The sequence below is a fragment of the Panthera onca genome, chromosome A1 (assembly GCF_046562875.1).
Source record: "Panthera onca isolate mPanOnc1 chromosome A1, mPanOnc1 haplotype 2, whole genome shotgun sequence".
Lineage (NCBI taxonomy): Eukaryota > Metazoa > Chordata > Mammalia > Carnivora > Felidae > Panthera > Panthera onca.
This window is the reverse complement of record NC_138339.1, coordinates 129,484,329-129,508,881: the sequence shown is the minus strand read 5'-3', so window position 1 is coordinate 129,508,881 and position 24,553 is coordinate 129,484,329. Positions and strand designations below refer to the sequence as shown.

General features: G+C 35.5%; 1 protein-coding gene across 5 annotated transcripts in view; it reads right to left on the bottom strand.

The window, feature by feature from the left end:
• The window catches only part of AFF4 (ALF transcription elongation factor 4), a 98,665-nt gene that overhangs the window by 41,949 nt on the left and 32,163 nt on the right, over positions 1–24,553 (bottom strand). For 4 of the 5 annotated variants that reach the window (XM_078451074.2, XM_060636151.3, XM_078451091.2 and 1 more), the window contains exons 2-5: positions 22,329–22,455; positions 18,388–19,182; positions 16,606–16,650; positions 12,572–12,658 (exon numbers count right to left, since the gene is read on the bottom strand). In XM_078451074.2, the coding sequence (XP_078307200.1) occupies positions 12,572–12,658; positions 16,606–16,650; positions 18,388–19,182; positions 22,329–22,455 (1,054 nt within the window). The remainder of the gene's footprint in view (positions 1–12,571; positions 12,659–16,605; positions 16,651–18,387; positions 19,183–22,328; positions 22,456–24,553) is intronic. The other variant, XM_078451082.2, reaches the window with a different exon arrangement.

Below are 24,553 nucleotides of genomic sequence, written 5' to 3'. Positions count from 1 at the left end.
ACCAGGAAGGCAATACTGGTTTAAATTTTTAAAATTAATCAATGTAATTTACCATATCACAAACCAAAAAGGAAAATCATATGATTACATCAATAGATTCAAAGAAAGCATTCAACAAAATCCAAAATGCACTACTGATAAGAACACTCAGGCAAATGTGAATAGAAGGGAACCTCCTCAATTTAATAAATGACATCTGTGAAAATTCCACAGCTAAAATCATACTTAATGATGAAAGACTGAATACTTTCCCCTCTATAATGAAAAACAAGGCAAGAATGTTTACTCTAACCACTTCCAGTCAACACTTTATTAAAGGTTCTAGCCAGTGCAATAAAGCAAGAATAAGAAATGAGGCATCTGGTTTGAAACTAAAGTTGTAACAACACCCTTTATTCACACATGACATGATTGTCTAAATAAAAATTCTATGGTAGCTACAAAAATGCTACTAGAACTAAATACATTCATCAAGGTTTCAATATAAAAAATAAAATAATAAATGAAATGTATCTTTATAAACTAGCCAGGGAAAGCAGATACTGAAAAAAAATTTCCAAGTTTTTGTTTTAAGTGTATTTATTTTGGGGTGCTTGGGTGGCTCAGTCAGTTAAGTATTCGACTTCAGCTCAGGTCATGATCTCACAGTCTGTGAGTTCAAGTCCCACTTTGGGCTCTGTGCTGAAAGCTTAGAGCCTAGAGCCTGCTTCAGATTTTTTGCCTTTGTCTCTCTCTGCCCCTCCCCCACTCATGCTCTGTCTCTCTCTCTCTCAAAAATAAACATTAAAAGACAAATAAGTATATAAACTTAAAAAAAATTTTTTTAAGTTTATTTATTTTGAGAGAGACAGATGAGCAGGGGAGGGGCAAAGAGAGAAGGGGAGAGAGAGAACCACAAGCAGGCTCCTTGCTGTCAACGCAGAGCCTGACACAAGGATCAAATCCACAAACTGTGAGATCATGACCTGAGCAAAAACCAAGAGTCGGATACTTAACCAACTGAGTCACCCAGGGGCCCCACATATATTGAACATTTTTAAACAAAATACCATTTATAATAGTACTAAAAAATGAAATGCTTAGAGGTAACTCTGATAGAAAGTGTGGAACACCTAGATATTGAAAACTATAAAATAACAACAAATTAAATTATACCTAGGTAAATAGAGAAGAAGATAAGTGCTATGGGCCAGAAGACTCAATACTGTTAAGATGGCAATTCTCCCCAGCTGATTCATAAACCCAATGCAATCTCTATCAAAACCCTAGAAGGCTTTTATGCTGAAAATAACAGGGTGGTTGTAAAATTCATACTAAAATGAAAGGACCTTGAAAAATCAAAATAATTTTGAAAAATGGTAATATGATTGGAGGATTTACATCACTATCGCTTTATATTATTCACGTCAGATAATCAAGACAGGTTGGTACTGATATCATGATAGACAAAGAGATTAATGAAATAGAATACAGTCAGAAATGCACCACATATATAGTTAAGTGCAAGTGCTAAGGCAATTCCATGCAGAGAAACAAGTTTTTTAAACACTGATGATGAAAATGGACAACTATACACAAAAAATAAACTTTCATCCATACCTGTACCATATACAAAAACTACTTTAAGATGAATCACAGACCTAAATGTAAAGCCCAAAACTATAAGAAGTTTAAAAAAATACATAGGAGAATGTGAGTTAGGGAAAATTTCTTAGACACCAAAAAACATGATCTGTAAACTAAGAAACTCATGAATTGGAACTCATCAATACTAGCAACTTCTCCTCTTCAAAAGATATAGTTAAGAGAATGAAAAAGGAAGCTACTTACTGGGGTTGGAGGGATGTACAAATCTCTTATCCGATAATGGACTTGAAGCCAGAAAACAAAAAACACTCTCAAACTCACTAAGAAGAGGACAACATCCAATAAAAGATGGGCAAAAGTTTTTTAAAGTGCACCAAGGAAGATATACAAATGACAAATAAGTACATGAAAAGATGCTCAATATCATTTGTCACTAGAGAAATATAAATTAAAACCACAATGAGGCGGCACTCCTACACAATTACTAACAGGCCTAAAATTTAAAAAGACTGGCCATAACAAGCATTGGTTAAATATGGGGAGCAACTGAAACTCTCATATATTGCTAGTAGGAATACAATATGGTTCAATCATTTTGGAAAACATTATGAGCTATTCTTAAAAGTTAAATGTATATTAACCATCTACTAAAAGGTATTTACTGATGAGAAATAAAAGCATGTGCCCATATAAAGATTTGTACACAAATTTTTACAGCAGCTTTATTTTTAACTAAAAACCAGAAATAGCCCAAATGTCCATCAGTAGATGAAAGGGTAAACAAACTGGTAAAATTATAAGACGTGAACACTACTTGGCAATAAAAAATAATGATTTTCATATGCAATACTATGGATGAATCTCAAAATAACTGTGCTGAAAGAAACCAGAACCAAAAAGAGTACATATATTATTATTCTATTTATGTACAATTCTCAAAAATGCAAACTAATGTATAGCGACAGAAATCAGATTAGTGTTTGACTAGGGATGGGAAGGGTAGAGAGAGTACAAGGAAGAGAACATTGTAAAGGATCATAAGTAAACCTTTGGGGTATAGCAACAAAACAAAGGATAAAAACCATATGATCATTTCAACAGATTCAGAAAAAGCATTTGACAAAGTACAACATCCATTTATGGTAAAAATCTTCTGCAGGGGTGCCTGGGTGGCTCAGTCAGTTAAGTGTCCAACTCTTGATTTTGGCTCAAGTCATGATCTCACAGTTCATGAGATCAAGCCCCATGTTGGACTCTGCACTGACAGAGGGAAGCCTGCTTGGGATTCAATCCCTTCCCTCTCTCTCTGCCCCTCGCTCACTTGTGATCACTCTCTCTCTCAAGATAAAGAAATAAACATTTAAAAAAAGAAATAAAAAGCACAGTTAAAATATCTTCTACAAAGCAGGCTTAAGGGGGGCATACCTCAACATAATGGCCATATAGGAAAAACCCACAGCTAACATCACCCTCAATGGTAAGTTTTGTTTTTTTTTTTAACCTGTGTTGTGGTCCTTTATTATTTTTTTAATATAAAATTTATTGTCAAATTGGCTACCATACTCAATGGTAACTTTTAAAAACAAATTTTTTCCCCTAAGATCAGGAACAAGACAGAGATGTCCCCCCTCACCACTTTCATTCGACGGAGTACTAGAAGTCCTAGTCACAGCAATCAGACAAGAAAAAGAAATAAAACATATCCAAATTGGTAAGGAAGAATTAAAACTTTCATCATTTGAAGGATGACATGATATACAGAAAACCCTAAGACTCCACCAAAAAAACTACTAGATCTGATAAATGAATTCAGTAAGATCACAGGATACAAAATCAATACACAGAAATCTGTTGCATTTCTATACATTAATAACAAAGTCGCAGGAAGAGAAATTAAGAAAACAATTCCATTTACAGTTGCACCAAAAATAATAAAATACCTAGGAATAAACTTAACCAAGGAGATGAAAGACATGTACTCTGAAAACTACAAAACACTGAGGAAAGACAACACCAACAAATGGTAAGATATTCCATGATCACGGATTCAGAGAACAAATACTGTTAAAATATCCATACTATCCAAAGCAATCTACAAATTGAATGCATTCCCTATCAAAATACTGATAGCATTTTCACAGAACAAAAACAAATAATCCTAAAATTTGTATGGAACTACAAAAGACCCCAAACAGCCACAACAATCTTGAAAAAGAACAAAACTAGAGGTATCACAACCCCAGGTTTCAAGATACACTACAAAGCTGTAGTAATCAAGACAGTGTGGCACTGGCACAAAAAAAGGCACATAGGTCAATGGAACAGAATAAAGAACCCAGAAATAAACCCATGATTATATGGTTAATTAATCTACAATGAAGGATCCAAGAATATGCAACGGGAAAAAAGTCTCATCAAAAAATGGTGCTGGCAAAACTGGACAGCTACATGCAAAAGAATGAAATTGGACCACTTTCACACCAATTTTGTGTATTTTAAATAAACTCAAAATGGATTAAAGCCCTAAATGTGAGACCTGAAACCATAAAAACCCAAGAAGAGAACACAGGCAGTAATATCCCTGACTCTGTCAGTCACAACATTTTTCTAGATATGTCTCCTAAGGCAAGGGCAACAAAAGTAAAAATAAACTACTAGGACTATATCAAAATAAAAAACTGCAAAGCAGAGGAAGCAATCAACAAAACAAAAAGACAACCTACTGAATGGGAGAAGACATCTGCAAATGACATATCTAATAAGGGATTAGTATCCAAAATATATAAAAAACTTATACAACTCAACACCAAAAAGCAAATAATCCAATTAAAAAATGGGCAAAAGACAGGAACATACATTTCTTCAAAGAAGACATACAGATAGCCCACAGACACATGAAAAGATGCTCAACATCAATCATCATCAGTAAAATGCAAACCAAAAACCACAATGAGATATCATCTCATACCTGTCAGAATGGCTAAAATCCAAAACACAAGAGTTAAGATGGCAGAGAATGAGGGGGACCAGGATTGCCCTCATCCCTCAAACACAGCAGTACTGAGGTCAGAACACTTGGAACACCCATGAAATCAGTCTGTGGAGTGACAGAAAAATCTCCACAGGTAGATGGAGACAGCTTGGTGGGACAGATGTGCGTATATGCGAAATGGGGGAGATAAAACAACGTGGGCATGGAGGGGAGGGATCCCCCTGAGTGGAGAGAAAAAAGGGAGAGAAAGAGAAGATGTGGATTGCAGTACTGTTAGGACAAGAGAAAAACCTCTCCAGACTAGGGACTGGGGAAAGAGAAATACAGAGAGCACCAGTTTTACTTTGCAAACAGCCTTAGGAGCTAAAAATCGGAGGTTTCAAAAGACTTTCTCCAGACTGAGCTGCCGCCATGTGTGTGCATGCCTGGGGTAGACAGGAGCCAGTCCCAGGGGTGGTAGTGAAAAACACAAGAAACACATGGTGAGAATATGGAGAAAAGGGAACTCTTGTGTACTGCTGGTGGGAATGCAAACTGGTGCAGAGACTGTGGGAAGAATATGAAGGTTCCTCAAAAAATTAAAAAAAGAACTACCCTACGATTCAGTAATCACACTACTGGGTATTTACCCAGAGTACAAAAACATTAATTCAAAAAGATACACAACCCCCATGTATACTGCAGCATTACTTCCAACAGCCAAATCATGGAAGCGGCCCAAGTATCCATCAATAGATGAATGGATAAAGAACAGATGGTATATACATACAATGGAATATTACACAGCCATAAAAAAGAATGAAATCTTGCCATGTGAACAACATGGCTGGATCTAGAGAGTATAATGGTAATAAAGTCAGTCAGAGAAATATAAAATACCATATGATTTCACTCATATTTGTAATTTAAGAAAACAAATGAACAAAGAAGGGACAGACAAAAAAACCCCAGACTCTTAAATATGGAGAACAGATGCTTACTAGAGGTGGGATGGGTAGGAGGATGGGTGAAATATGTGAAAGGGATTAAGAGTAGACTTATCATAATGAGCACTGAGTAATGTAAAGAATTGTTGAATTACTATATGGTACATCTGAAACTAATATAATCCTATGTTAATTATACTGGAATTAAAAGAAAAATTTAGGGGTGCGTGGGTGGCCCAGTCAGTTGAGCATCCCACTTTGTCTCAGGTCGTGATCTCATGGCTCGTGGGTTCAAGCCCCGCGTCAGACTCTTGTGTTGAAAGCTTGGAGCCTGGAGTCAGCTTCGGATTCTGTGTCTCCCTCTCTCATTCTGTCCCTCCCCTGCTTGTGTACTCCCTCTTTCAAAAATAAATATAAACATTTTTTAAACGAATAAATAAACTAAAATTAAAATTAAAAAAATTTAAAGAGAAACATTTGAGGGTAACTGATCTATTAACTGTACTATGATGATGGTTTCACAGGTTTACATGTAAGTCAAAATATAAAATTTAATTTAAAATATGTGCTGTATATTGATATCATTAATCCTTAAAAAAATCATTTAACATACTCAGCTGTTTAAAATTTTTTTTTTTAATGTTTTATTTTATTTTTGAGACAGAGAGAGACAGAGCATGAATGGGGGAGGGTCAGAACGAGAGGGAGACACAGAATCTGAAGCAGGCTCCAGGCTCTGAGCTGTCAGCACAGAGCCCGACGCGGGGCTCGAACTCACGGACCGCGAGATCGTGACCTGAGCCGAAGTCGGACACTTAACCGACTGAGCCACCCAGGCGCCCCCATACTCAGCTGTTTAAAATGTAGGAAATAATAATGTATTGTGAAGTTTATAACATATAGCTAAGCAACATGTATTATAAAAGCAGAAAGAATAAAAAGAGGGAAATGAAGTTAAACTGTTGCAAGGCAACTAACCCGTATGTGAAATGACACACTGTTTTAAAATAATTGTGGTGTATGATGTTGTAAACCCTTGAGCAACCACACACACACATATACACAGGTCTAGAGAACTCACACTTCCCTGATTTCAAAATTTACTACACAACTATAGTAATCAAGACAGTGTGACACTGCCATAAGAACAGACAGATCAGTGAAAAAGAATGCAAGAGTACACAAAAATCCCTCACATTTATGGTCAATTTATTTTCCATAGGGTGCCAACATGATTCAATGGGCAAAGAACAGTCTTCTCAATAAATGGTGCAGGGACAACTGGATACGCACATGCAAAATAATGAAGTTGGACACTTATCTCACACCAAATATAAAAATTAACTCAAAATGATCAAAAACCTAAATATAAGAGGTAAAACTATAAATTCATATAAGAAAATATAGATGTCAATCTTCATTACTTTGAACTGTGCACTGGTTTCTTAGATATGACATCAAAAACACAAACAAAAACAACAACAAAAGATAAACTGGACTTCATCAAAATTAAAAGATTTTTGGGCTTTAAAAAACACCATCAAGATAGCAAAAAAGACAACCCACAGAATGGGAGAAGATTTTTGCAAATCATACATCAGACAAGGGACTACACTCTAAGGTATACAAAAAACTCCGATGAATAATAAAAAGACAACCCAATTTAAAAATCAGCAAAATATGGGATACCTGGGTGGCTCAGTCGGTTAAGAGTCCAACTTCACTCAGGTCATGATCTCACAGTTCAAGAGTTCGAGCCCTGCATTGTGCTCTGTGCTGACAGCTCAGAGCCTGGAGCCTGCTTCAGATTCTGTGTCTCTGTCTCTCTCTGCACCTCCCCCACTTGCACTCTATCTTTCTCTCAAAAATAAATAAACATTAAAAATCAGCAAAATATCTAACAGATATCTCTCCAGATCAGATACACAAAGGCCCTAGAAGCCCATAAAAAGAGTCTCAACATTACTAGCCATCAGGGAAATTAATATCAAAACCACAAGGACAAACCACTTCACACCCACTTAAAATATCTAGAAGGGTAATAACAACTTTGCCAGGATTTGAAGAAACTGCAAGGCTCATACACTGCTGGTGGAAATATAAAATGTAGCAACCACTTTGGAAAAACATGAGGTAGTTCCTCAAAAGATTAAACACGGTTACAATATAACCCAGCAATTCTACTCCTAGGTATATAAAACCAAGTGAAAACAACTGAAAACATATGTCTACACAAGCATTTCTACACTCACGTTTATAGCAGCAATTTTCATAATAGCCAAAAAATGAAAACAACCCAAATGCCAAACAACTGATAAAAAGATAAACAAAATGTGATATATCCATAAAATGAAATATACATTTAGCCATAAAATGGAACAAAATAATGATATATAACATAAACAAATCATGCCAGATGTAAAAATATCTGGTCATAAAAGACCACATATTGTATACTTCAATTTATATGAAATGTCTAGAAGAGGCAAATGAATAGAGAAATAATGTAGAGTAGTGACTGCTTTGGGGTTAGGGTATGAGACTGGAGGATACAGAAGGGTAACTGCTAAGTAGTATAGGGTTTCTTTTGGTGGTGATGACAATGTTCTAAAATAATTGTGGTTATAGTTACATAACTACGAATATATTAAAAACCAGTTAACTGTATGTTTTAAATGAATTAACTGTATGGTATGTATGTTATGTACCTTAATAAAACTGTCACCTAAAAAAAAATTATGAATGGACTTGCATTCATAAGCCAGAACTATGAAATTAAGTTCAAAGTCTTTTGATAAACTCAAGCTTTAATTTTACAATTAAAAAAAAAAGTATACCTATTAAATAATTCCAGGTAGAATATTAAAAATAATTATTCAATCCAAAAGAACCTCAAAAAAAGAACAAAGAAAGAATTGTTGGGACAAATGGAAAACAAATAGCAAATAGTACATTTAACATTGTCAGGTACATTTAATCCCTACAATAAAAACAAAAAACAAAAAAAAAAAAACCCTACAATACCAATATCAATTACTACATTAAAAGGAAATGGTTTAAACACTCCAAGATTAAATGCTAGAGACCGGCAAACTAAAAACCAAGACCCCAAATTATATGCTGACTATAAGAAACTCACTTCAGGGGCGCCTGGGTAGCTCAGTCAGTCAAGCATCCGACTCTTGATTTCAGCTCAGGTCATAATCTCAAGATTCAGGAGATGGAGCCTTACACTGCTATCAGCACAGAGCCCGCCTGGGATTCTTTCTCCCTCTTTCTCTCTCTCTCTCTGCCCCTTCCCTGCACATACACACCTGTGTGTGCACACACTCTCTCTCAAAATAAACATTTAAGAAAGTCATTTAAATATGAAGCCACCAATAGATTAAAAATAAAAGAATAGAAAACATTAAACCTTGTCAATAGTAAATTAAAAGAAAGCATGAATGGCTATATGAATCTCAGACAAAGTAGACTTCAGAACAAGTATTAATACCAGATATAAAAACCAACACCTCATGATGGAAAAAAAAAAAGGGGGGGGATCAAATTATCAGAAAGATATAGCAATCCTAAATGTGTACATACCTAATAAACAAAGCTTCAAAACACATGAACCCAAAATGGATAAAACTCAAAGAGGAAACAGAAAAATCCATAAATACAGGTGCAGATGTCAACACTCTCCTTTCATTACTTGATAGAATAGAAAGTGAGTAAAAATGTAGATGACTAATCACTCTCAACTAACTTGATCTGATATATACAGAACATATTCTATATAGTGTACATAAAGGTCACCAAGAAAGATCCTATATAATGGCCATAAAACATTTAATAAATTTTTAAAAATTGGTATTATATAGCATATATTCTCTAACAAGAACATAAATAAATTAGAAAATTAGTAACAAAGGGTATGTGGAAAATCCTCAAATATTTGAAAATAAAACCACATGCTTCTAAATAACCCGTGGATCAAGGAAGAAGTCACACAGGAATAAAGAAATATTATGCAATGAATGATAATACAAACAATATAACACAATTTGTGAGATACACCTTAAGTAGGGCTCAGAGGTAAACTGTAGTTTTAGAGAAAACAAGAAAGGTTTTACAATCTACTATCTAAGCCTTCATCTGAAAAAGTTAAAAGAAAAGTACTCCTGGAACCAGTATTGCACTGTATGTTACCTAACTGTAATTTAAATTAAAAAAGAAAATAAAATTAAAAAAAGAAGTTAAAAGAAAATGAAACTCACAATAAGTAGAATGAAGACAAGGAATAAACAAAGAAATAGAAAACTGAAAAAAGTAAACTATGGTTCTTGGAAATGATCAGTAAAACTCATAAACCTAGCTAGTTTAGTCAAGGAAAATGAAAAAAAGAGAGAAAATGCAAATCACCAATAAAGGGAAAAAATGACCACTAGAGATCCTAGAGGCATTAAAAGAATATTTATATTATTTACAAATAACTCTATGTCAATAAATTTGAGTACTTAGAGGAAACGGAAATTATAAAATTGACACAAGGAACAGAACATCTGAATAGCTCTTACATCTAATAAAAATTTCGAAATTATAATTTAAAACCTTCCAATAAAGACCACTATGGGCCCAGATGGCATCGCTGTTGAAGTGTATTAAAACATTCAAGGAAGAATTAATACTAAATTCCACAAACCAGTTCAGAATATAAAGATGAAGAGAACTTTTCCCTGTTCCTTTTAAAGAGCCAGCACTCCCAGATACCAAAATCAAATACAGACATTAAAGAAAACTACAAATAACACTCCCTACCTAGCTGGGCCACCACCCCCCCACACACACACACCCCCACCCCCACGGCAAAAGATTTGAACTGGCACTTCCAAAAGAATAGTCAGTAAGCTCATAAAAAGAGGTTCAACATCATTAGTCATCAGGGAAATTACAAACTAAAACTAGTAGGAGATACCGCTGCGTGCCCAGTAAAATGGCTAAAACTCAATAGACAATACCAAATGTACACAAGGATGCAGAACAAATCAAACTATCATATACTACTGAGGGATGCGAGTGGGGTGAAGTAAAAGCGTGATAAAATCACCTTGGAAAATATTAGGTTAGTATCAACTTAATATGAACTCAGCATATGACTCAGCAATTTGACTTTTTACCATATATCCCAGTATTTACCCTAGAAAAGAGAAAACTTAAGTCCACACAAAGACTTGTAAGTCACTATTTATAGATACTCTATTCTTAATAGCACAAATCTGGAAAAGACCCAAATGTTCATCAACAGGTAAATGGATACACAAATTCTGGTATTTTCATACAACACAAATAAAAAGAAACTCAGGAATAAAAAAGAACAAATTACTGATATGTTCATGAACATGGACGAATTCCAAAAATACATGCTGAACAAAAGAAGGCAAACATATATGCAAAAGAATTACACACTGCATGGCTTCCATTTATGTGAAATTCTAGAAAAAGCAAAACTTATCTGCAGCTACATGAAACATATCAGTAATTGTGAGGGCCAGTGGTGGGGGTGAGGCAGATTGCAAAGAAACGTGAGGGGACTTGGCAGTGATGGAAATGTTCTAATTATTCAAAACTGCAATTATGTTAAAATAAAAAATGGGGGTGTGCTTATGATCCCAGGAAAGGAGAAAGCTTCTTTAATAAGACATTAAAAAATAACAGCTTCGTGAAAGAGAAAATTCTACATATTCATCAAAATTAACATCTTCTGGACCACAATACTTAAAAAGACTCTAACTGGGAGATACATTTACAGCATATAGAAGAAATTATTAAATCCATAATTCACAAAACAATAAACACAAAAAGAAATCCTCCTAAAATATTTTAAGTGAAGGATGCAAGCCAAAGAGCAGAGGAAACAGGTAAATTTATCCACACAGAAATCACATGGATGACAAATGTGTAAAGAGATGGACCCCATGAGTAATCTTGGAAACGGAATACCATCTTGCACTCAAAAGACTGGTGCTTAAAATAACAAATGGTGATGTGCATGTGAGGAATAATAGGGACTACAAGTGAGAGTACTGACTGGTACAACTGATATGGAGGGAATTTAAGAATATATATTAAATATATAATCAATAATTCTACTTCTTACTTTTCACCCAAAAAAAACCTCACGCACACAAGAAGGCATGAAAAAGATACCCACTAAAGCAATGTTTATAGAAATGAAAACTTGGCAACAACTTAGATACCAAAGTAAAATAATTCAACTAAGATACATTTATACCATGGATGCAAATAAAAGAAGTAAAATACCTCTATATGTAATATATTATCAGTATACAATAAAGATACATAATAACATGGAGAGGTCTTTCAGACCTGTTGCTGATTAAAAATATAGAATAAACTGGTGCAGAAATAAAGTACATGAGAAAGTGCTTACATGTAATGATCACATATATATGTATGTAAATGCATATGAAAAGACTTGCAAAGGTATGTATGAAAGTAGCTCCGGTAAGATGGAGGAGGCAAAATTGGGGAAAGCTATTATCAGGGGTCCTGATCAAACTTCCACAAGGAAAATATATTCTTTTATTGTTCGTGTAAATATAAATTAATGTAAAAAAAAAAAAGCATATCTGCTGATTGTAGATGAGCTTGGAACTGTTGTCTGAGGAACCTCCATCCATAGCACATATTTACAGTTGCTACGTCCAATGGAAAGGAGTTCCTCAGACAGTCTGAGAAGCCTTAGCGCCTGCAGCTTAGAATACCATAACAGTTTCCAACAAACTTTGATGCCTTTTTAAAAGGATAAAAGAATAATTCTCTTCCCAATTGCCTCCAAAGCTTTTTCAAGAACTTCTTAATCCAAGTCGCTCTTGATTCCCTTATCTTGTTTTATTTTCTTCATAGCAATTATCACTATCTGAACTTATGTATTTATTCACTTATTTATTGTCTGTCTCCCACTAGAATGGGAATGGCAAGACAATTTTGAATTCATATGATTTTAGTGAAGCCATTGAGAGTTTTCTAACAGAATCAAAGACACATGTTATTTACTTACCTTAGTTGGAAAAGGAAATTTGGAAGGTTCTGTTTTGCATGGTGTATGAATAGCCGTTAGAGGGGGAGGCCATGAATGCGTCATCTCCTGAAATGTAATTATTACAGTTTGTTTTCAACCAGTTCAAGGATAAAAGTTACATAGCTAAAAACCAGATTTATATTATAAATGCTGGTTTCATGGTAGCTCCTCCAAAAGTATACATACTTGATCGGTAAGTATTAATTAAGCACAATTGTGTGCAAAGCACTATGGGGGCAGGAAACAGTAAGATAAATAATATACACTCCCTGGCTTCAAGAAGCTTGGAGTTAGGATGCCGAAACCTGTGAAATGTCACAGAAATCAGCCTGTGATCAAACACAAGGCACACAGTACAATGCTACTGAGGAAGAGCCGGCTGTGAGAGCTGTGACGGGGGTAATAATAAGAAAAGGAGGTAACACTGTGTGCCTGTAATGGGCCACCTACTGTGCTGTTTTACCTGTCTGTTCCTCATTTAGTACTCACAATGATATTAGGAGGTAGATACTGTTATTACCCTGACTCTGCGTAGGATGAAACTGAAGCACAGAAGTTGTCCATTAAAAGTCATACACGTAGTAAGTAATGGACACACAGTTGCACCCTAGGAAGTCTAGCTGCAGAACCTATTAACTGATAGGAAGTTTTGGTCAGGTGGAGGAAATCAGAAGAGAGATATCAAAAGCACATGAAAAGGAAGACAGACAAGCAAGGCCATAAGTATGATTTCGTTCAATGCCTTCTGTTTAATCATATGCCAACTATGTTCAAGTGGAGATTTGGATAAGATCACAATGTATATGTTAGAAGAGCAGGGGAAAGAGAGAGAATCAGATTTAGAATAAGGAGGGAGTGTTTTATTTCTGGCATATAGCTCAAAGTAAGCCATCAGGTAGACTGAGAAAATACAATAAATTAAAAGTGGTACAATTTTTAGGAATTTACTCTGTAGCTATACCCACATAGTTAGGTAAAAATACATGTTCAAGGGGCCTATGCTTAAAAAATGGAAACAACCTACATATCCAACAGCACAGAAATAATTACCAGACAGTCATACAATGGAACACCAACCAGACAGTAAAATGAGTAATTTTAACTACTGATATGAAATCATGTCCACAATATACTGTTAAGTGATAAATACAAATCATAGTCTATGTGCTAGTAAATGCTCATATATGAAAAAAAATCTCTAGCTACCTGTGGGCAACAGAATGACAGGAGGAGGAAGGGACATGGGCATGTGATACAGTCTATACTACCTGAACCTCATAAAACAGCCACCTGCACTGTAATGGCTCTTTATCTTCTTACAACGCTTTATTTTTCAATGGCATTTCATGTTCTCAAATAATATTACATAGTTGATTATTTCCAATATCCTACTCTAGAACATCAATTCAAAGGGTGCAATACTATCATTATTATCACCACTGTATCTGAAGGGCTTGATAATGGCAGGTGCTCAATTAGTAAGCCTTGAATTAATCTTTTTTTATTTTACAATAAACATGTATCATTTTTAGATTAAAACGTTTTTTCTTTACGTTCATGATGGAGTTCCTAGAAACAGTAGGACTACAAATATCAAGAAAACATGAAGGCAGTCAGGACCAGAAGTTCCTTACACACTGCATACAGGGAAAGGAAACAGAAACTCATGCACTCTAGGTTTTCAGTGTGCATTTTACACTTCAAATACCAAAGTACTCTCAACAGAAAATCTATGTAACTCCATCATTAAATGTCAGAGCACCTATTAAACCCAAGGCCATGTGCCAAGCCCTGTATATAGAAAATGTATAATAAATGGTCAGTAACATCAAAGAGTAATTAAATATAAGAAATCTAAGATTCTTCCAAGTATTATAATATCATGCATTTTTGAGGATGCAAGAGAAAAGATAAATGCTGTTAAACTTTTTATATACATGGCAACTGAAAAATGCACACTATGTGAGATTCAAAGGAAAGACTTATTTTTGTGATCTGATGGTCTGACATAGGGGAAAGAAGGATTTCACTGGGATTCTAAGAAAAAAATAGAATCTATATATGACTGAAGACTAAGGAGAAACATATTTCACGCAAGTTTACTTTAAAAAGGTAAAAGAGCAAGTATATGCCTTAGTGAAACCAATTTGGCAAAAGTGGTGAATCAATAGCAAAAGAGGTTAGAACCGGCCTATAGAAGGTCTAGAATGTTGAAGCTGGACACTATTCTTTCTATGGGGCTTAGAGACTCACTGAAAACTTCTAAAAAGGAAATTAACTTATGAAGACAATGGATTAAAAAGAGAATCTGGTAGCAATATAGATGACAGAGGAGAAGGGAGACTCAAGGCAGAAAGGCAAAGCAAGGACTGTATATTGCAATTTTTGAAGCTCAAGGTGGCAGAAATGGAAATAAAGGAATGGTATTTCCAAGGAGTGTTCAAAGCGTACATGTAGTTTTGTGATTAAACAGAACATGAGAGAAAATGAAGATTTTACACTTATAAGCACATGAGAATGGTAGTACCACTAATAGAAGGAAGTCTAATAAATCTGCCTTTAGACATGATGAATCTAAAAAAAAACAGGGAGAAATGCAAATGGACACACAGCTACGAGGCAAGGAAGAGACATAAACCACAACCCAAGGGAGGCTAAGCAGGAGATAAAGACTGAACTGCTAATAGTTGAAGCCATTAACAATAAAGGAAAATTAAGACAGAGCAAAAAGAGAAGGAGAAGCTAGAAAAAAGGACCCATATTTAAAAGATAAAAGGGGCACCTGGGTGACTCAGTCGGTTGAGCACCCAAGTCTTGATTTTGGCTCAGGTCATGATCCCAGGGTTGTGGAATCAAACCCCATGTCAGGCTCCATGCTAAGGATTTATCCTCTATCTCTATCTCTCTCTCTCTCTCTCTCCCTCTCTCCCTCCCTCCCTCCCTCCTCCCCAGGCCCCCTTTCCCACTCTCTCTCTAAAATAAAAAATTTTTTTAATTTTTAATTTAAAAAATAAATAAAGAGAAGAGAAGACACAAAGGTTTCCAAAAGGCAGAGAATGAGACAAGGGTGGAAGGAAATAAAAACAGTGAAGCATAGTAACAGTCAAGGGAAGGAAGAATCAGGTTTCCAGAAGTAAAAAATAAAAATTCTTTAAAACAGCAGAAACAGCAGAGAACTCAAATGAAAGCCCCAGTGAAGGGGAAGATAATGACCTTAGACAAACAGGTTCAGCAGAATGATAGAAGTATATCAAAGACTGCAGTGGGCTGAAGAAAGGAAGGAGAGAATAAAGTGGAGGCAGCAAAGCAAGTAGTCTTTCAGAAGTATCCACAGTGAAATGCACATATAGACACAAAAACTCAGGAGCTTATGCAAAAAGTACAAGTAATATGTAACTTAACAGTTTTTCTCTATTGAGCCAAAAGCAGTCACTGTCACTCATTAATTTCCTGGACTTTCTCTTTTTCCGACAGACAACTTTTTCTTTTCCCAAAAGAGGAATACACATTTTGGTCACGTGTCACTTTTAAACATATTCCACTCAACACTCAAAATGAGCAATATTCAGAGGTCTTTCATTGTAGGATTTGACCAGTATGTACAGAAGAGTTACAAAGCAAGTATTTTCAATGAAATGTTTTGACTGGTAATTACTGAGTTTTTTAGCACTTAAATTAACTGATCAGCCTTAGAAAGTGCAATTATATTTGCTTTCTTCCTCTTTTCAAGGCAAAGTATTAAACCTGGAATTTGCTTTACTTAAAAATGAAAAACAAACAAAACCAGTTCTTTGAGGGCAGACAGTAAACAAACCAAATGATTCAGAAACTAAGTATGAAAATAAGCAAAACAGAGTCAATTACTTTTTAAGGACATAATGAGGTTATGCATGTAAGCAATTTCCTGCTTCAGATCCTTTGAGAAATATTGGGGAGAAGAGAGAAAAAGATAGCAGAGCATCATAAATAAAAAAGACTGAAGCTATTAAAAAAAAAAAAAATCAACAACTTACTTTAAGAATTTCATCCACACAGCTCACATCACCAGAAGCAGATGCCTTAAGAGGAAAAGAAACACACATTAAATTTGGAGTCATTTATTATTAGATTTGTATCATTTGTTGTACAGATTTAACAACATTGCTAGAAAGTGAATTAAATTTAAAGACATATTTATTGATCCCACTACTCTAAATCACCACACTAATTAGAACCTTTGGACAAAGTTCCTTTAATGTCAATTTTTCAAGCTTTAAAAAATTTTAATCATCAACTGTACAGGATGTAAAGAACTTTGTATTTTTCAGAAGTTTTAAAAAGTCCTATCTTTCTTAGATTAGAAATAAATTTTTAAATGTTATTTTTCAGGTGAGAAACTTATCAAAAATTTAAAGTTTATTTATATACAAAATATTCCATGATACTGAAATGTATCATTTCAAACAAAATAAAACCAATATTATTGGAAGAATACTTGTCTGGAACAGAATGGACATTTTATATAGCTTTTCATAAATTATGGAAAAGTTGTTTATTCTAAAGCACAATCAGGAATTAGAGAGCTAAAGTGTGAACTCAAATCCACCTCCAAGGATCATGTCATCTGAAGAAAGAACAAACAACCACGTCACTGTTCTCTTGCAAGGAGTTCTTAGATGACACATGCCATGAACAACAGTTTCCCAAGTCCATAGGAAAAATGTTTCAATGTTCTCAAAATAGCACCTGACCTATCCTTGATCCCTTCAACCACGTTTTAAGCTATAAACTATGACTTTCAGTTACTGACACTACTTTTGAAAATTTTATTTTAAAATTTACATTAAAATATAAAACTTCTATTTCACAATGAATGCTCAATTTCTTTGGTTATTCTGATGCTTGGTATACAGTTATAATGCTGTAAATTTCAAACCACCAGTATGAATTTAGAGCAGCTGCCTCAAACCTTTAAGTTTAACCAGAGAAAAGATCATGGAAACCAAACCTCACAACATTACCAACTGGATGGATCCTCAAAAATCTTAACATTCCCTACAAGGAACCACTGCCCACATCTCATTCATGAGTATCACAATGAGAAAACAAGTTAATTTTTTTAAACACAATATGTATTATTTCATACAATCAAAAGGAGGAAATCTAAGATATTGATCTCACAGATCGTGCTTTTATTCTGTAACTGTTATTTGAATATTTCAAAATAGTGAATGGCATTTTCTCTACCGCCCAAGAGGGGAAGTTAACAGGTCTGTGGATCCACTTGAGAGTCAATGACAAGCCTTTTTTTAAACATATATACACCTTCTCATTAAAACAGAGAGGGGCGTCTGGGTGGTTCAGTCAGTTAAGTGTCTAATTCTTGATTTTGGCTCAGGTCACAATCTCATTGTTCCTGAGACTGACCCCACATTGGGCTCTGTGCTAACAGTGCAACGTCTGCTTGGCATTCTCTCTCTCTCTCTCTCTCTGTCTCTCCCTCTCTCTGTTCCTCTCCCGCTCATACTCTCTCTCAAAATAAATAAACATTAAAAAAAAACCCAACAACAACAGAGAGACAAACTGCTTCACAGAGTCGTAACAGTAAAAGCTCTAGGGGCGCCTGGGTGATTCAGTCAGTTCAGCATCTGATTCTTGATTTCAGCTCAGGTCATGATCTCACGGTTCATGGGATCAAGCCCTGAAACGGGCTCTGGGCTAACAGCATGGACCCTGCTTGGGATTCTCTCTCCCTCACTTGCTCCCTCTCTCAAATAAACATTTAAAAAAATAAAAGTTTTAAATGTGTGACTTACATCCAATGGTTGGGAAGGTATTTTCAGCTTGGTAAGATGTGCTTTGCTACTGGGCTTCAGTTCGGTCATGCTGTTGCCATGGGATTGGCTACTGTAGTGCTCAGAGGACAGCTTTGGTTCCATGGACTCCTGTCCATCCATGGGCCGCACATAGGCAGTGGGTTTCTGTAACATTGAACTGGACTTTGACATCAATGAAGGTGGGAAAGACTGATTCGAATGTTGCCCACTTGAAAAAGGTACACGGGAAGGAGAATCCCAGTTTGCATCAGGGTCCCGAGGTGATTTGGAACGCTGATGTTCCTTGCTATGGTGATCATTCCCATGAGATCTGGAATGACTGGAGCTTAATGAAGAAACAGCCTGGGGTTTTCCAGGGCTGGAAGAGCGTGATTTGGAGTGTTCTGATCCATGCTGGCTTTTTTTCCGACTGCTGCTCCCACTACTGCTGTATGAGTCACGGTCGTGCCTCTGGCCACTACTATTAGTGCCACCACTGCCACCTGCACTGGTCCGCTGGCTACTGTGTCCACTCTGCAAGCCGGAGGACCGTTTCTGAGACTGAGAAGTACTGGGAGCAGGTCCTACTGGAGTCCATTTGCTACTCTGATGAGAGGTCCCATGTCTCTGTTCGAAGAAATTAGGATTCGATTTTTCATCTGCTGTTGGTGGTACTGTAGGCTTGGGAATTGCAACAAGCTTTGGTATAGATCTGTCTCCTATGAAATCCTTCATTTCATCGTAATTTCCAAGCATACTCTGAATACGACTTGATAGCTTATCTTCTTTGCTAGTCTACAAAAAAAATTGCAAAATAAAATTATATAATTAGCATAACCAGAAATAAAAGATGCTTCTAAACGGACTTTCCAAACTTCAAATGCAAAGGGATTTTTCAAAGAGAAACCTCATGTCCTATCTTAAGGTTAACATCTCAAAAGCAAACTCCAAACATATAATTTTTATAGTGACAAAAAAAAAAAAATACTGAAAGTGAAAAACATTCATGCTAAAACACAAATATTCTAAAGGACATTGAGATATAGCAGCACTCTCAACAATCGCCAAATTATGGAAAGAGCATAAATGTCCATCAACTGATGAACAGTTAAAGAAATTGTGGTTTAGGGGCTCCTGGGTGGCTCAGTCGGTTAAGCGTCCGACTTCAGCTCAGGTCACGATCTCGCGGTCCGTGAGTTCGAGCCCCGCGTCAGGCTCTGGGCTGATGGCTCGGAGCCTGGAGCCTGCTTCCGATTCTGTGTCTCCCTCTCTCTCTGCCCCTCCCCCATTCATGCTCTGTCTCTCTCTGTCCCAAAAATAAATAAACGTAAAAAAAAAAAAAAAAATTAAAAAAAAAAAAAAAGAAATTGTGGTTTATATACACAATGGAGAACTACGCGGCAATGAGAAAGAATGAAATACAGCCCTTTGTAGCAACGTGGATGGAAGTGGCGAGTGTGATGCTAAGTGAAATAAGCCATACATAGAAAGACAGATACCATATGGTTTCACTCTTATGTGGATCCTGAGAAACTTAACAGAAACCCATGGGAGAGGGGAAGGGAAAAAAAAAAAAGAAGTTAGAGTGGGAGGGAGCCAAAGCATAAGAGACTCTTAAAAACTGAGAACAAACTGAGGGTTGATGGGGGGTGGGAGGGAGGGGAGGGTGGCTGATGGGTATTGAGGTGGGCACCTTTTGGGATGAGCACTGGGTGTTGTGTAGAAACCAATTTGACAATAAATTTCATATATTGAAAAATAAATAAAAATAAATAAATAAATAAATAAATAAATAAAAATAAAGGACATTGAGAAATATGTAGAAAAGATTCCAGAAGGGAAAAAAATCCAAATTTCACCAATAAATATATTGGAATAGTAGTAAAAATCTTTTGAAAAGTCATGTGCCTTTATGTCTTTCAGTTCTAGGTCAGCTGCTGAGCCAACACTCATTATTTTAGCAATCTAGGAAAACATTGCATTACTTAAAGAGTTCAATGTTACAGTTAGAAAGAGAAACAAAAATTTAATGAAATGAGTTATAACCAACTGACATTTTTAAAAATTTTAATTTCTTCTGTTACTGTGACTAACAAAAGTCAACAAAAAATTAAGAAAGGAAAAGCCATTGATAAAGTTTCAAATATTAATTCTATTAATTCTGACCAACAAACACAAGTTTTGAAGCCAATGGTACACACTTTAAGTTTTGAAAATCATTCTTGGAGGGACACCTGGGTGGCTTAGTCAGTTGAGCATCCGACTCTTGATTTCAGCTCAAGTCATGATCTCACAGTTCAGGAGATCGAGCCCCACCTAAGGCTCTGTGCTGTGTGGAGCCTGCTTGAGATTATCTCTCTCCCCCTCTTTCTCTGTCCCTACTCTGCTTGCAGGTGGCGCGCTCTCTCTCTCTCTCTCTCTCTCAAAATAAATACATAAACACTTAAAATTAATACTAAAATCATTCTTAGATAATAAAGTCCAAGATGTCTACAAGCTTTAGGACTCATTCACGTTCATACGCAAGAATGAGAGTAAGCTTACTGATTACATTAAAGAAGAAATCAACCACTACTATTTATTTTGAGATTGGCATGAATTGATAATAACTTTAGATTATTTGAAAATCAGTCTGACCCCTATTAAACAAGAAAGGCAAATATATAGACAGCATCGAGATCAGGAATCAAATCCAATTCATTACATTGTAATTATAAAATAAATGGTAGTATGAATCGAAGATTCTGGACCAATCTCTTGTTTTTTCCAAAATGTCTTTAATCTCTAATTCCAAACCCCAGGTTTTGTGTCACACTCATATAAATGATGTCAGTATAACCTTAAAAAATAAAAAAATGGCTTCTACAGATCTCATAAATGGCTTCTACAAACACCAAATGTTTTAAGAACAAAGTCAAACTATGTGTTATATTTAGATTTCATCAGAAAAAAAAGTTTAATACACTCTCAATCTCATACTGCAAACCCACAATGGTCATTACTGTGACAATATATACTATTATAGCCACCATACATAGCCTAAGCCTTTAAAAATGTAAGGCTAGATCAAATGAAAGCCAAAGGCAAATCAAGTATTAGAGACATTTATGTCCACTGCAGCTATGTTAGAGTCAATCAGAAGTGATATGTACTGTTTTATGCAATCCCAAATCAAGTACAATTATAGCTATAAAAATAGCAATTGGTTCAATTTATTGAACGTCTCTGACAACATGCTTTTAACGTAAATTGGAATCTGTTAATTAACCACATAAAAAAGAAAGATAACTTAGTATACGGTAACAGAAAAAGGAACCAGACTGATAGTGAAAACACATTTATTCAAACATACTAATAGTCATTGATACTTAGTTTACTAAGTAAGCAAATGGCAAGAAACAAGACAGACACAAAGAATATCTGAAATAAGTGTCTTTGATTGATGTTATACCCAAAGAACCTAGGAAACAGCAGATGACGCGTACCCATTTACAAAATATTAATTTAATTCAGAAAGGTGAAATGCCTGCCCAGGATTAGTGGTAAAGCCAAGAATATAGAGATAAATGCTTGAGTTAATCCAGACCACATTTTCAAGACTATGAGATAGCAAAGGGGAGATGGAAGGAGGTATGGGTTTGAGGACAATTTTAGGATGCTAACAATATTGTTTCTTGATCTAGATACTGATTATATAAGAGTGTTCATGTTGTGAAAATTCTTTCAGCTAAAACACTTGTTTTGTGTACCTTTCTGCATGTTATACTCCAATGACAAGTTTATCCCCAAAAAGGACATTCTGATTTAGAGGAAAGGAAAAAATGTTAAATGGTATACATATTAGTAACTCTTTCCTACTATAAAAATTCAATTTTAAACACTTTCTTAAAAGGAAAACTGTCACACTACTGGCGGGGGGGAACATTCAAAGGACAACTTACAACTTTGTATGGTTCAGCAAAGAGAGGAGAGCTAGGTGGGAAGGCGTCTTCGCCCTGCTGAATTTCCTGATTCCGCCTTTCCCGTTCTTTCATACGCAGCACATTTCGGTCTTCACGGTTCATGTTGCTAAGAAGAGAAACACAATCTTTGTATTATAAAAAGAAAAATTAAATGTTCTGTACTCGTTTTGTGAGTTTAAAGCTTCAATCAGAGATTCCCTTTCAAGTTCCAAGTAATAACAGGCATTAGTGCGGAAGCTGGGTACTGGTACTGGTTTTACCAACTAATACCAAGTGTCTTGCATAACTATCGAGACAGGAAACACTAGCCCAGACTATTAGGATCCACCCCATTGAAACATTTAACCTCATCAATTTTTAAAGAATTCAGCTAGCTAAAAGTCAGCTAAAACTTATGGAAGGTTGTACTTAAACCCAAATCCTTAGCATTTCCTATAAGCCTTTCATGGCTTCCTCTTCAGAAATCTAACTATTCTTTGCCATTAGAGGCACACAACCCACTCCCACCTACCACTCCCTTCCCCCAGGTATCCAGTGCTTTTCTCTACTTTGCATCTCCTTATCTTGATTCCTTTTTGTCTCAAACACAGCTTCCTTGGTGTCCATCCTTAAGGCAGTCTGACCTCGCTTTGCTGTTGCTCTAGATTCCCTAAAAAACGACATTTCTGCTCTAAATACATTAATATTTCAATTAATACCTCAATAAATGGCAGGGGCACTGGGTGGCTAAGTTGGTTAAGCGTCTGATCTCACAATTTGTGAGTTCGAGCCTCGCATCTGGCTCTGTGCTGACAGCTCAGAGCCTGGAACCTGCTTCAGATTCTATGTCTCCCTCTCTCTCTGCCCCTCCCCTGCTCACGCTCTGTCTCTGTCTCTCAAAAATAATTGTTAAAAAAAAATACCTCAATAAATGGCAAAACTGAGGCTTTCAGCAATAGAATCTAAAAATAACTTGGGTTAGTAATAGTAGTCGAAACTGTACTGAAAAAGAGTCAGTCTTTTGGGGTGGAGGGGAAAATGAGGGGGTCATTTCTACAAACATTACAGCATTTTGTATTTTCACTAAGAACAAAACAAAGAAGATGAATTAAAATTTTGTAAATGGGTACACATTATCTGTTGTTTCTTAGGTTCTCTTTCAGAGATATTTGCCTCTCCCTTGTTTCTTGCCATTTGCTTGCTTAGTTAACTAAATGTCGTTATTTATAGCAGCAGGGACCTTTGGTTAACAACGTAAAGGATGCTGAGCCCCGGGACAAGGTATTACCAGAGACTCTGCAACATTCTTCCCTGGGGATAGAGTAAATCAGCTATCCTGGTTTTATTTAAAGGGAGTGGGGAATCCTGGAAGAGACCAAAGGGAAAAACCAGGTTGTATGTGTAGAGCCTTTCTAGCCTTATAATTCATAAATCTAATCAGAAAACTGAAGTAAATCAAGATGGGAAATAAATTATAATTGTAAAATTAGAATGGACAGCAAAACCAATATATTCTTGAAGATTTTTATAAGTGGTCAGAACAGTGCAAGTAAACATTCAAAAATAAAACTTTGTGATTTGCACAATTTAGTATCAAAGTAAATTAATGTTCAAAAAAATATTCTAAATGCTCGAAATGTGTATTAAGGTGTTTCTATGTGTACAATATTCTAATACACTTAGACAAGAATATAAGCTATTTTGAGGTACTGAAGTAATATGTGCTTTCTTTGGTCTCCCTGGTACTTAGTACCATACAGAACCACAAAAAGTATTTGATTCTTTCTTTAATAAATACCAGAAAACATCTACACTTCAGTATTCAGAGAGCGAAACCGAAGAACATAATATTATTCTACAATACACTTGAACCAATTAATAAGTGTATATCACTAACAATCAGATTTCAGAGAGAATGCTATAAACCTTTACACCTCTTCATATGGTGCTACAGCATATGAAGTGATCTGTATCCTAAGAGTCTAGGGAATGTGTTAAATACTAATTTCCTTATACTTCCTGAATTCGATTTCTCAAATATTTTTTTAAAAAAAGAAATGCCTTCCCTAAACCATGATTTAATTAAAGTGCTAAAATAATCATGCAAAAAACACTTGTACATTTATTACACAAATAGATATGATTCCCACAATAAAAGTCCTCCAATAATCCAATACAAAAATGTTTTCTTAATGTAAGTCATCCAACTGAATATTCCCTTTTAA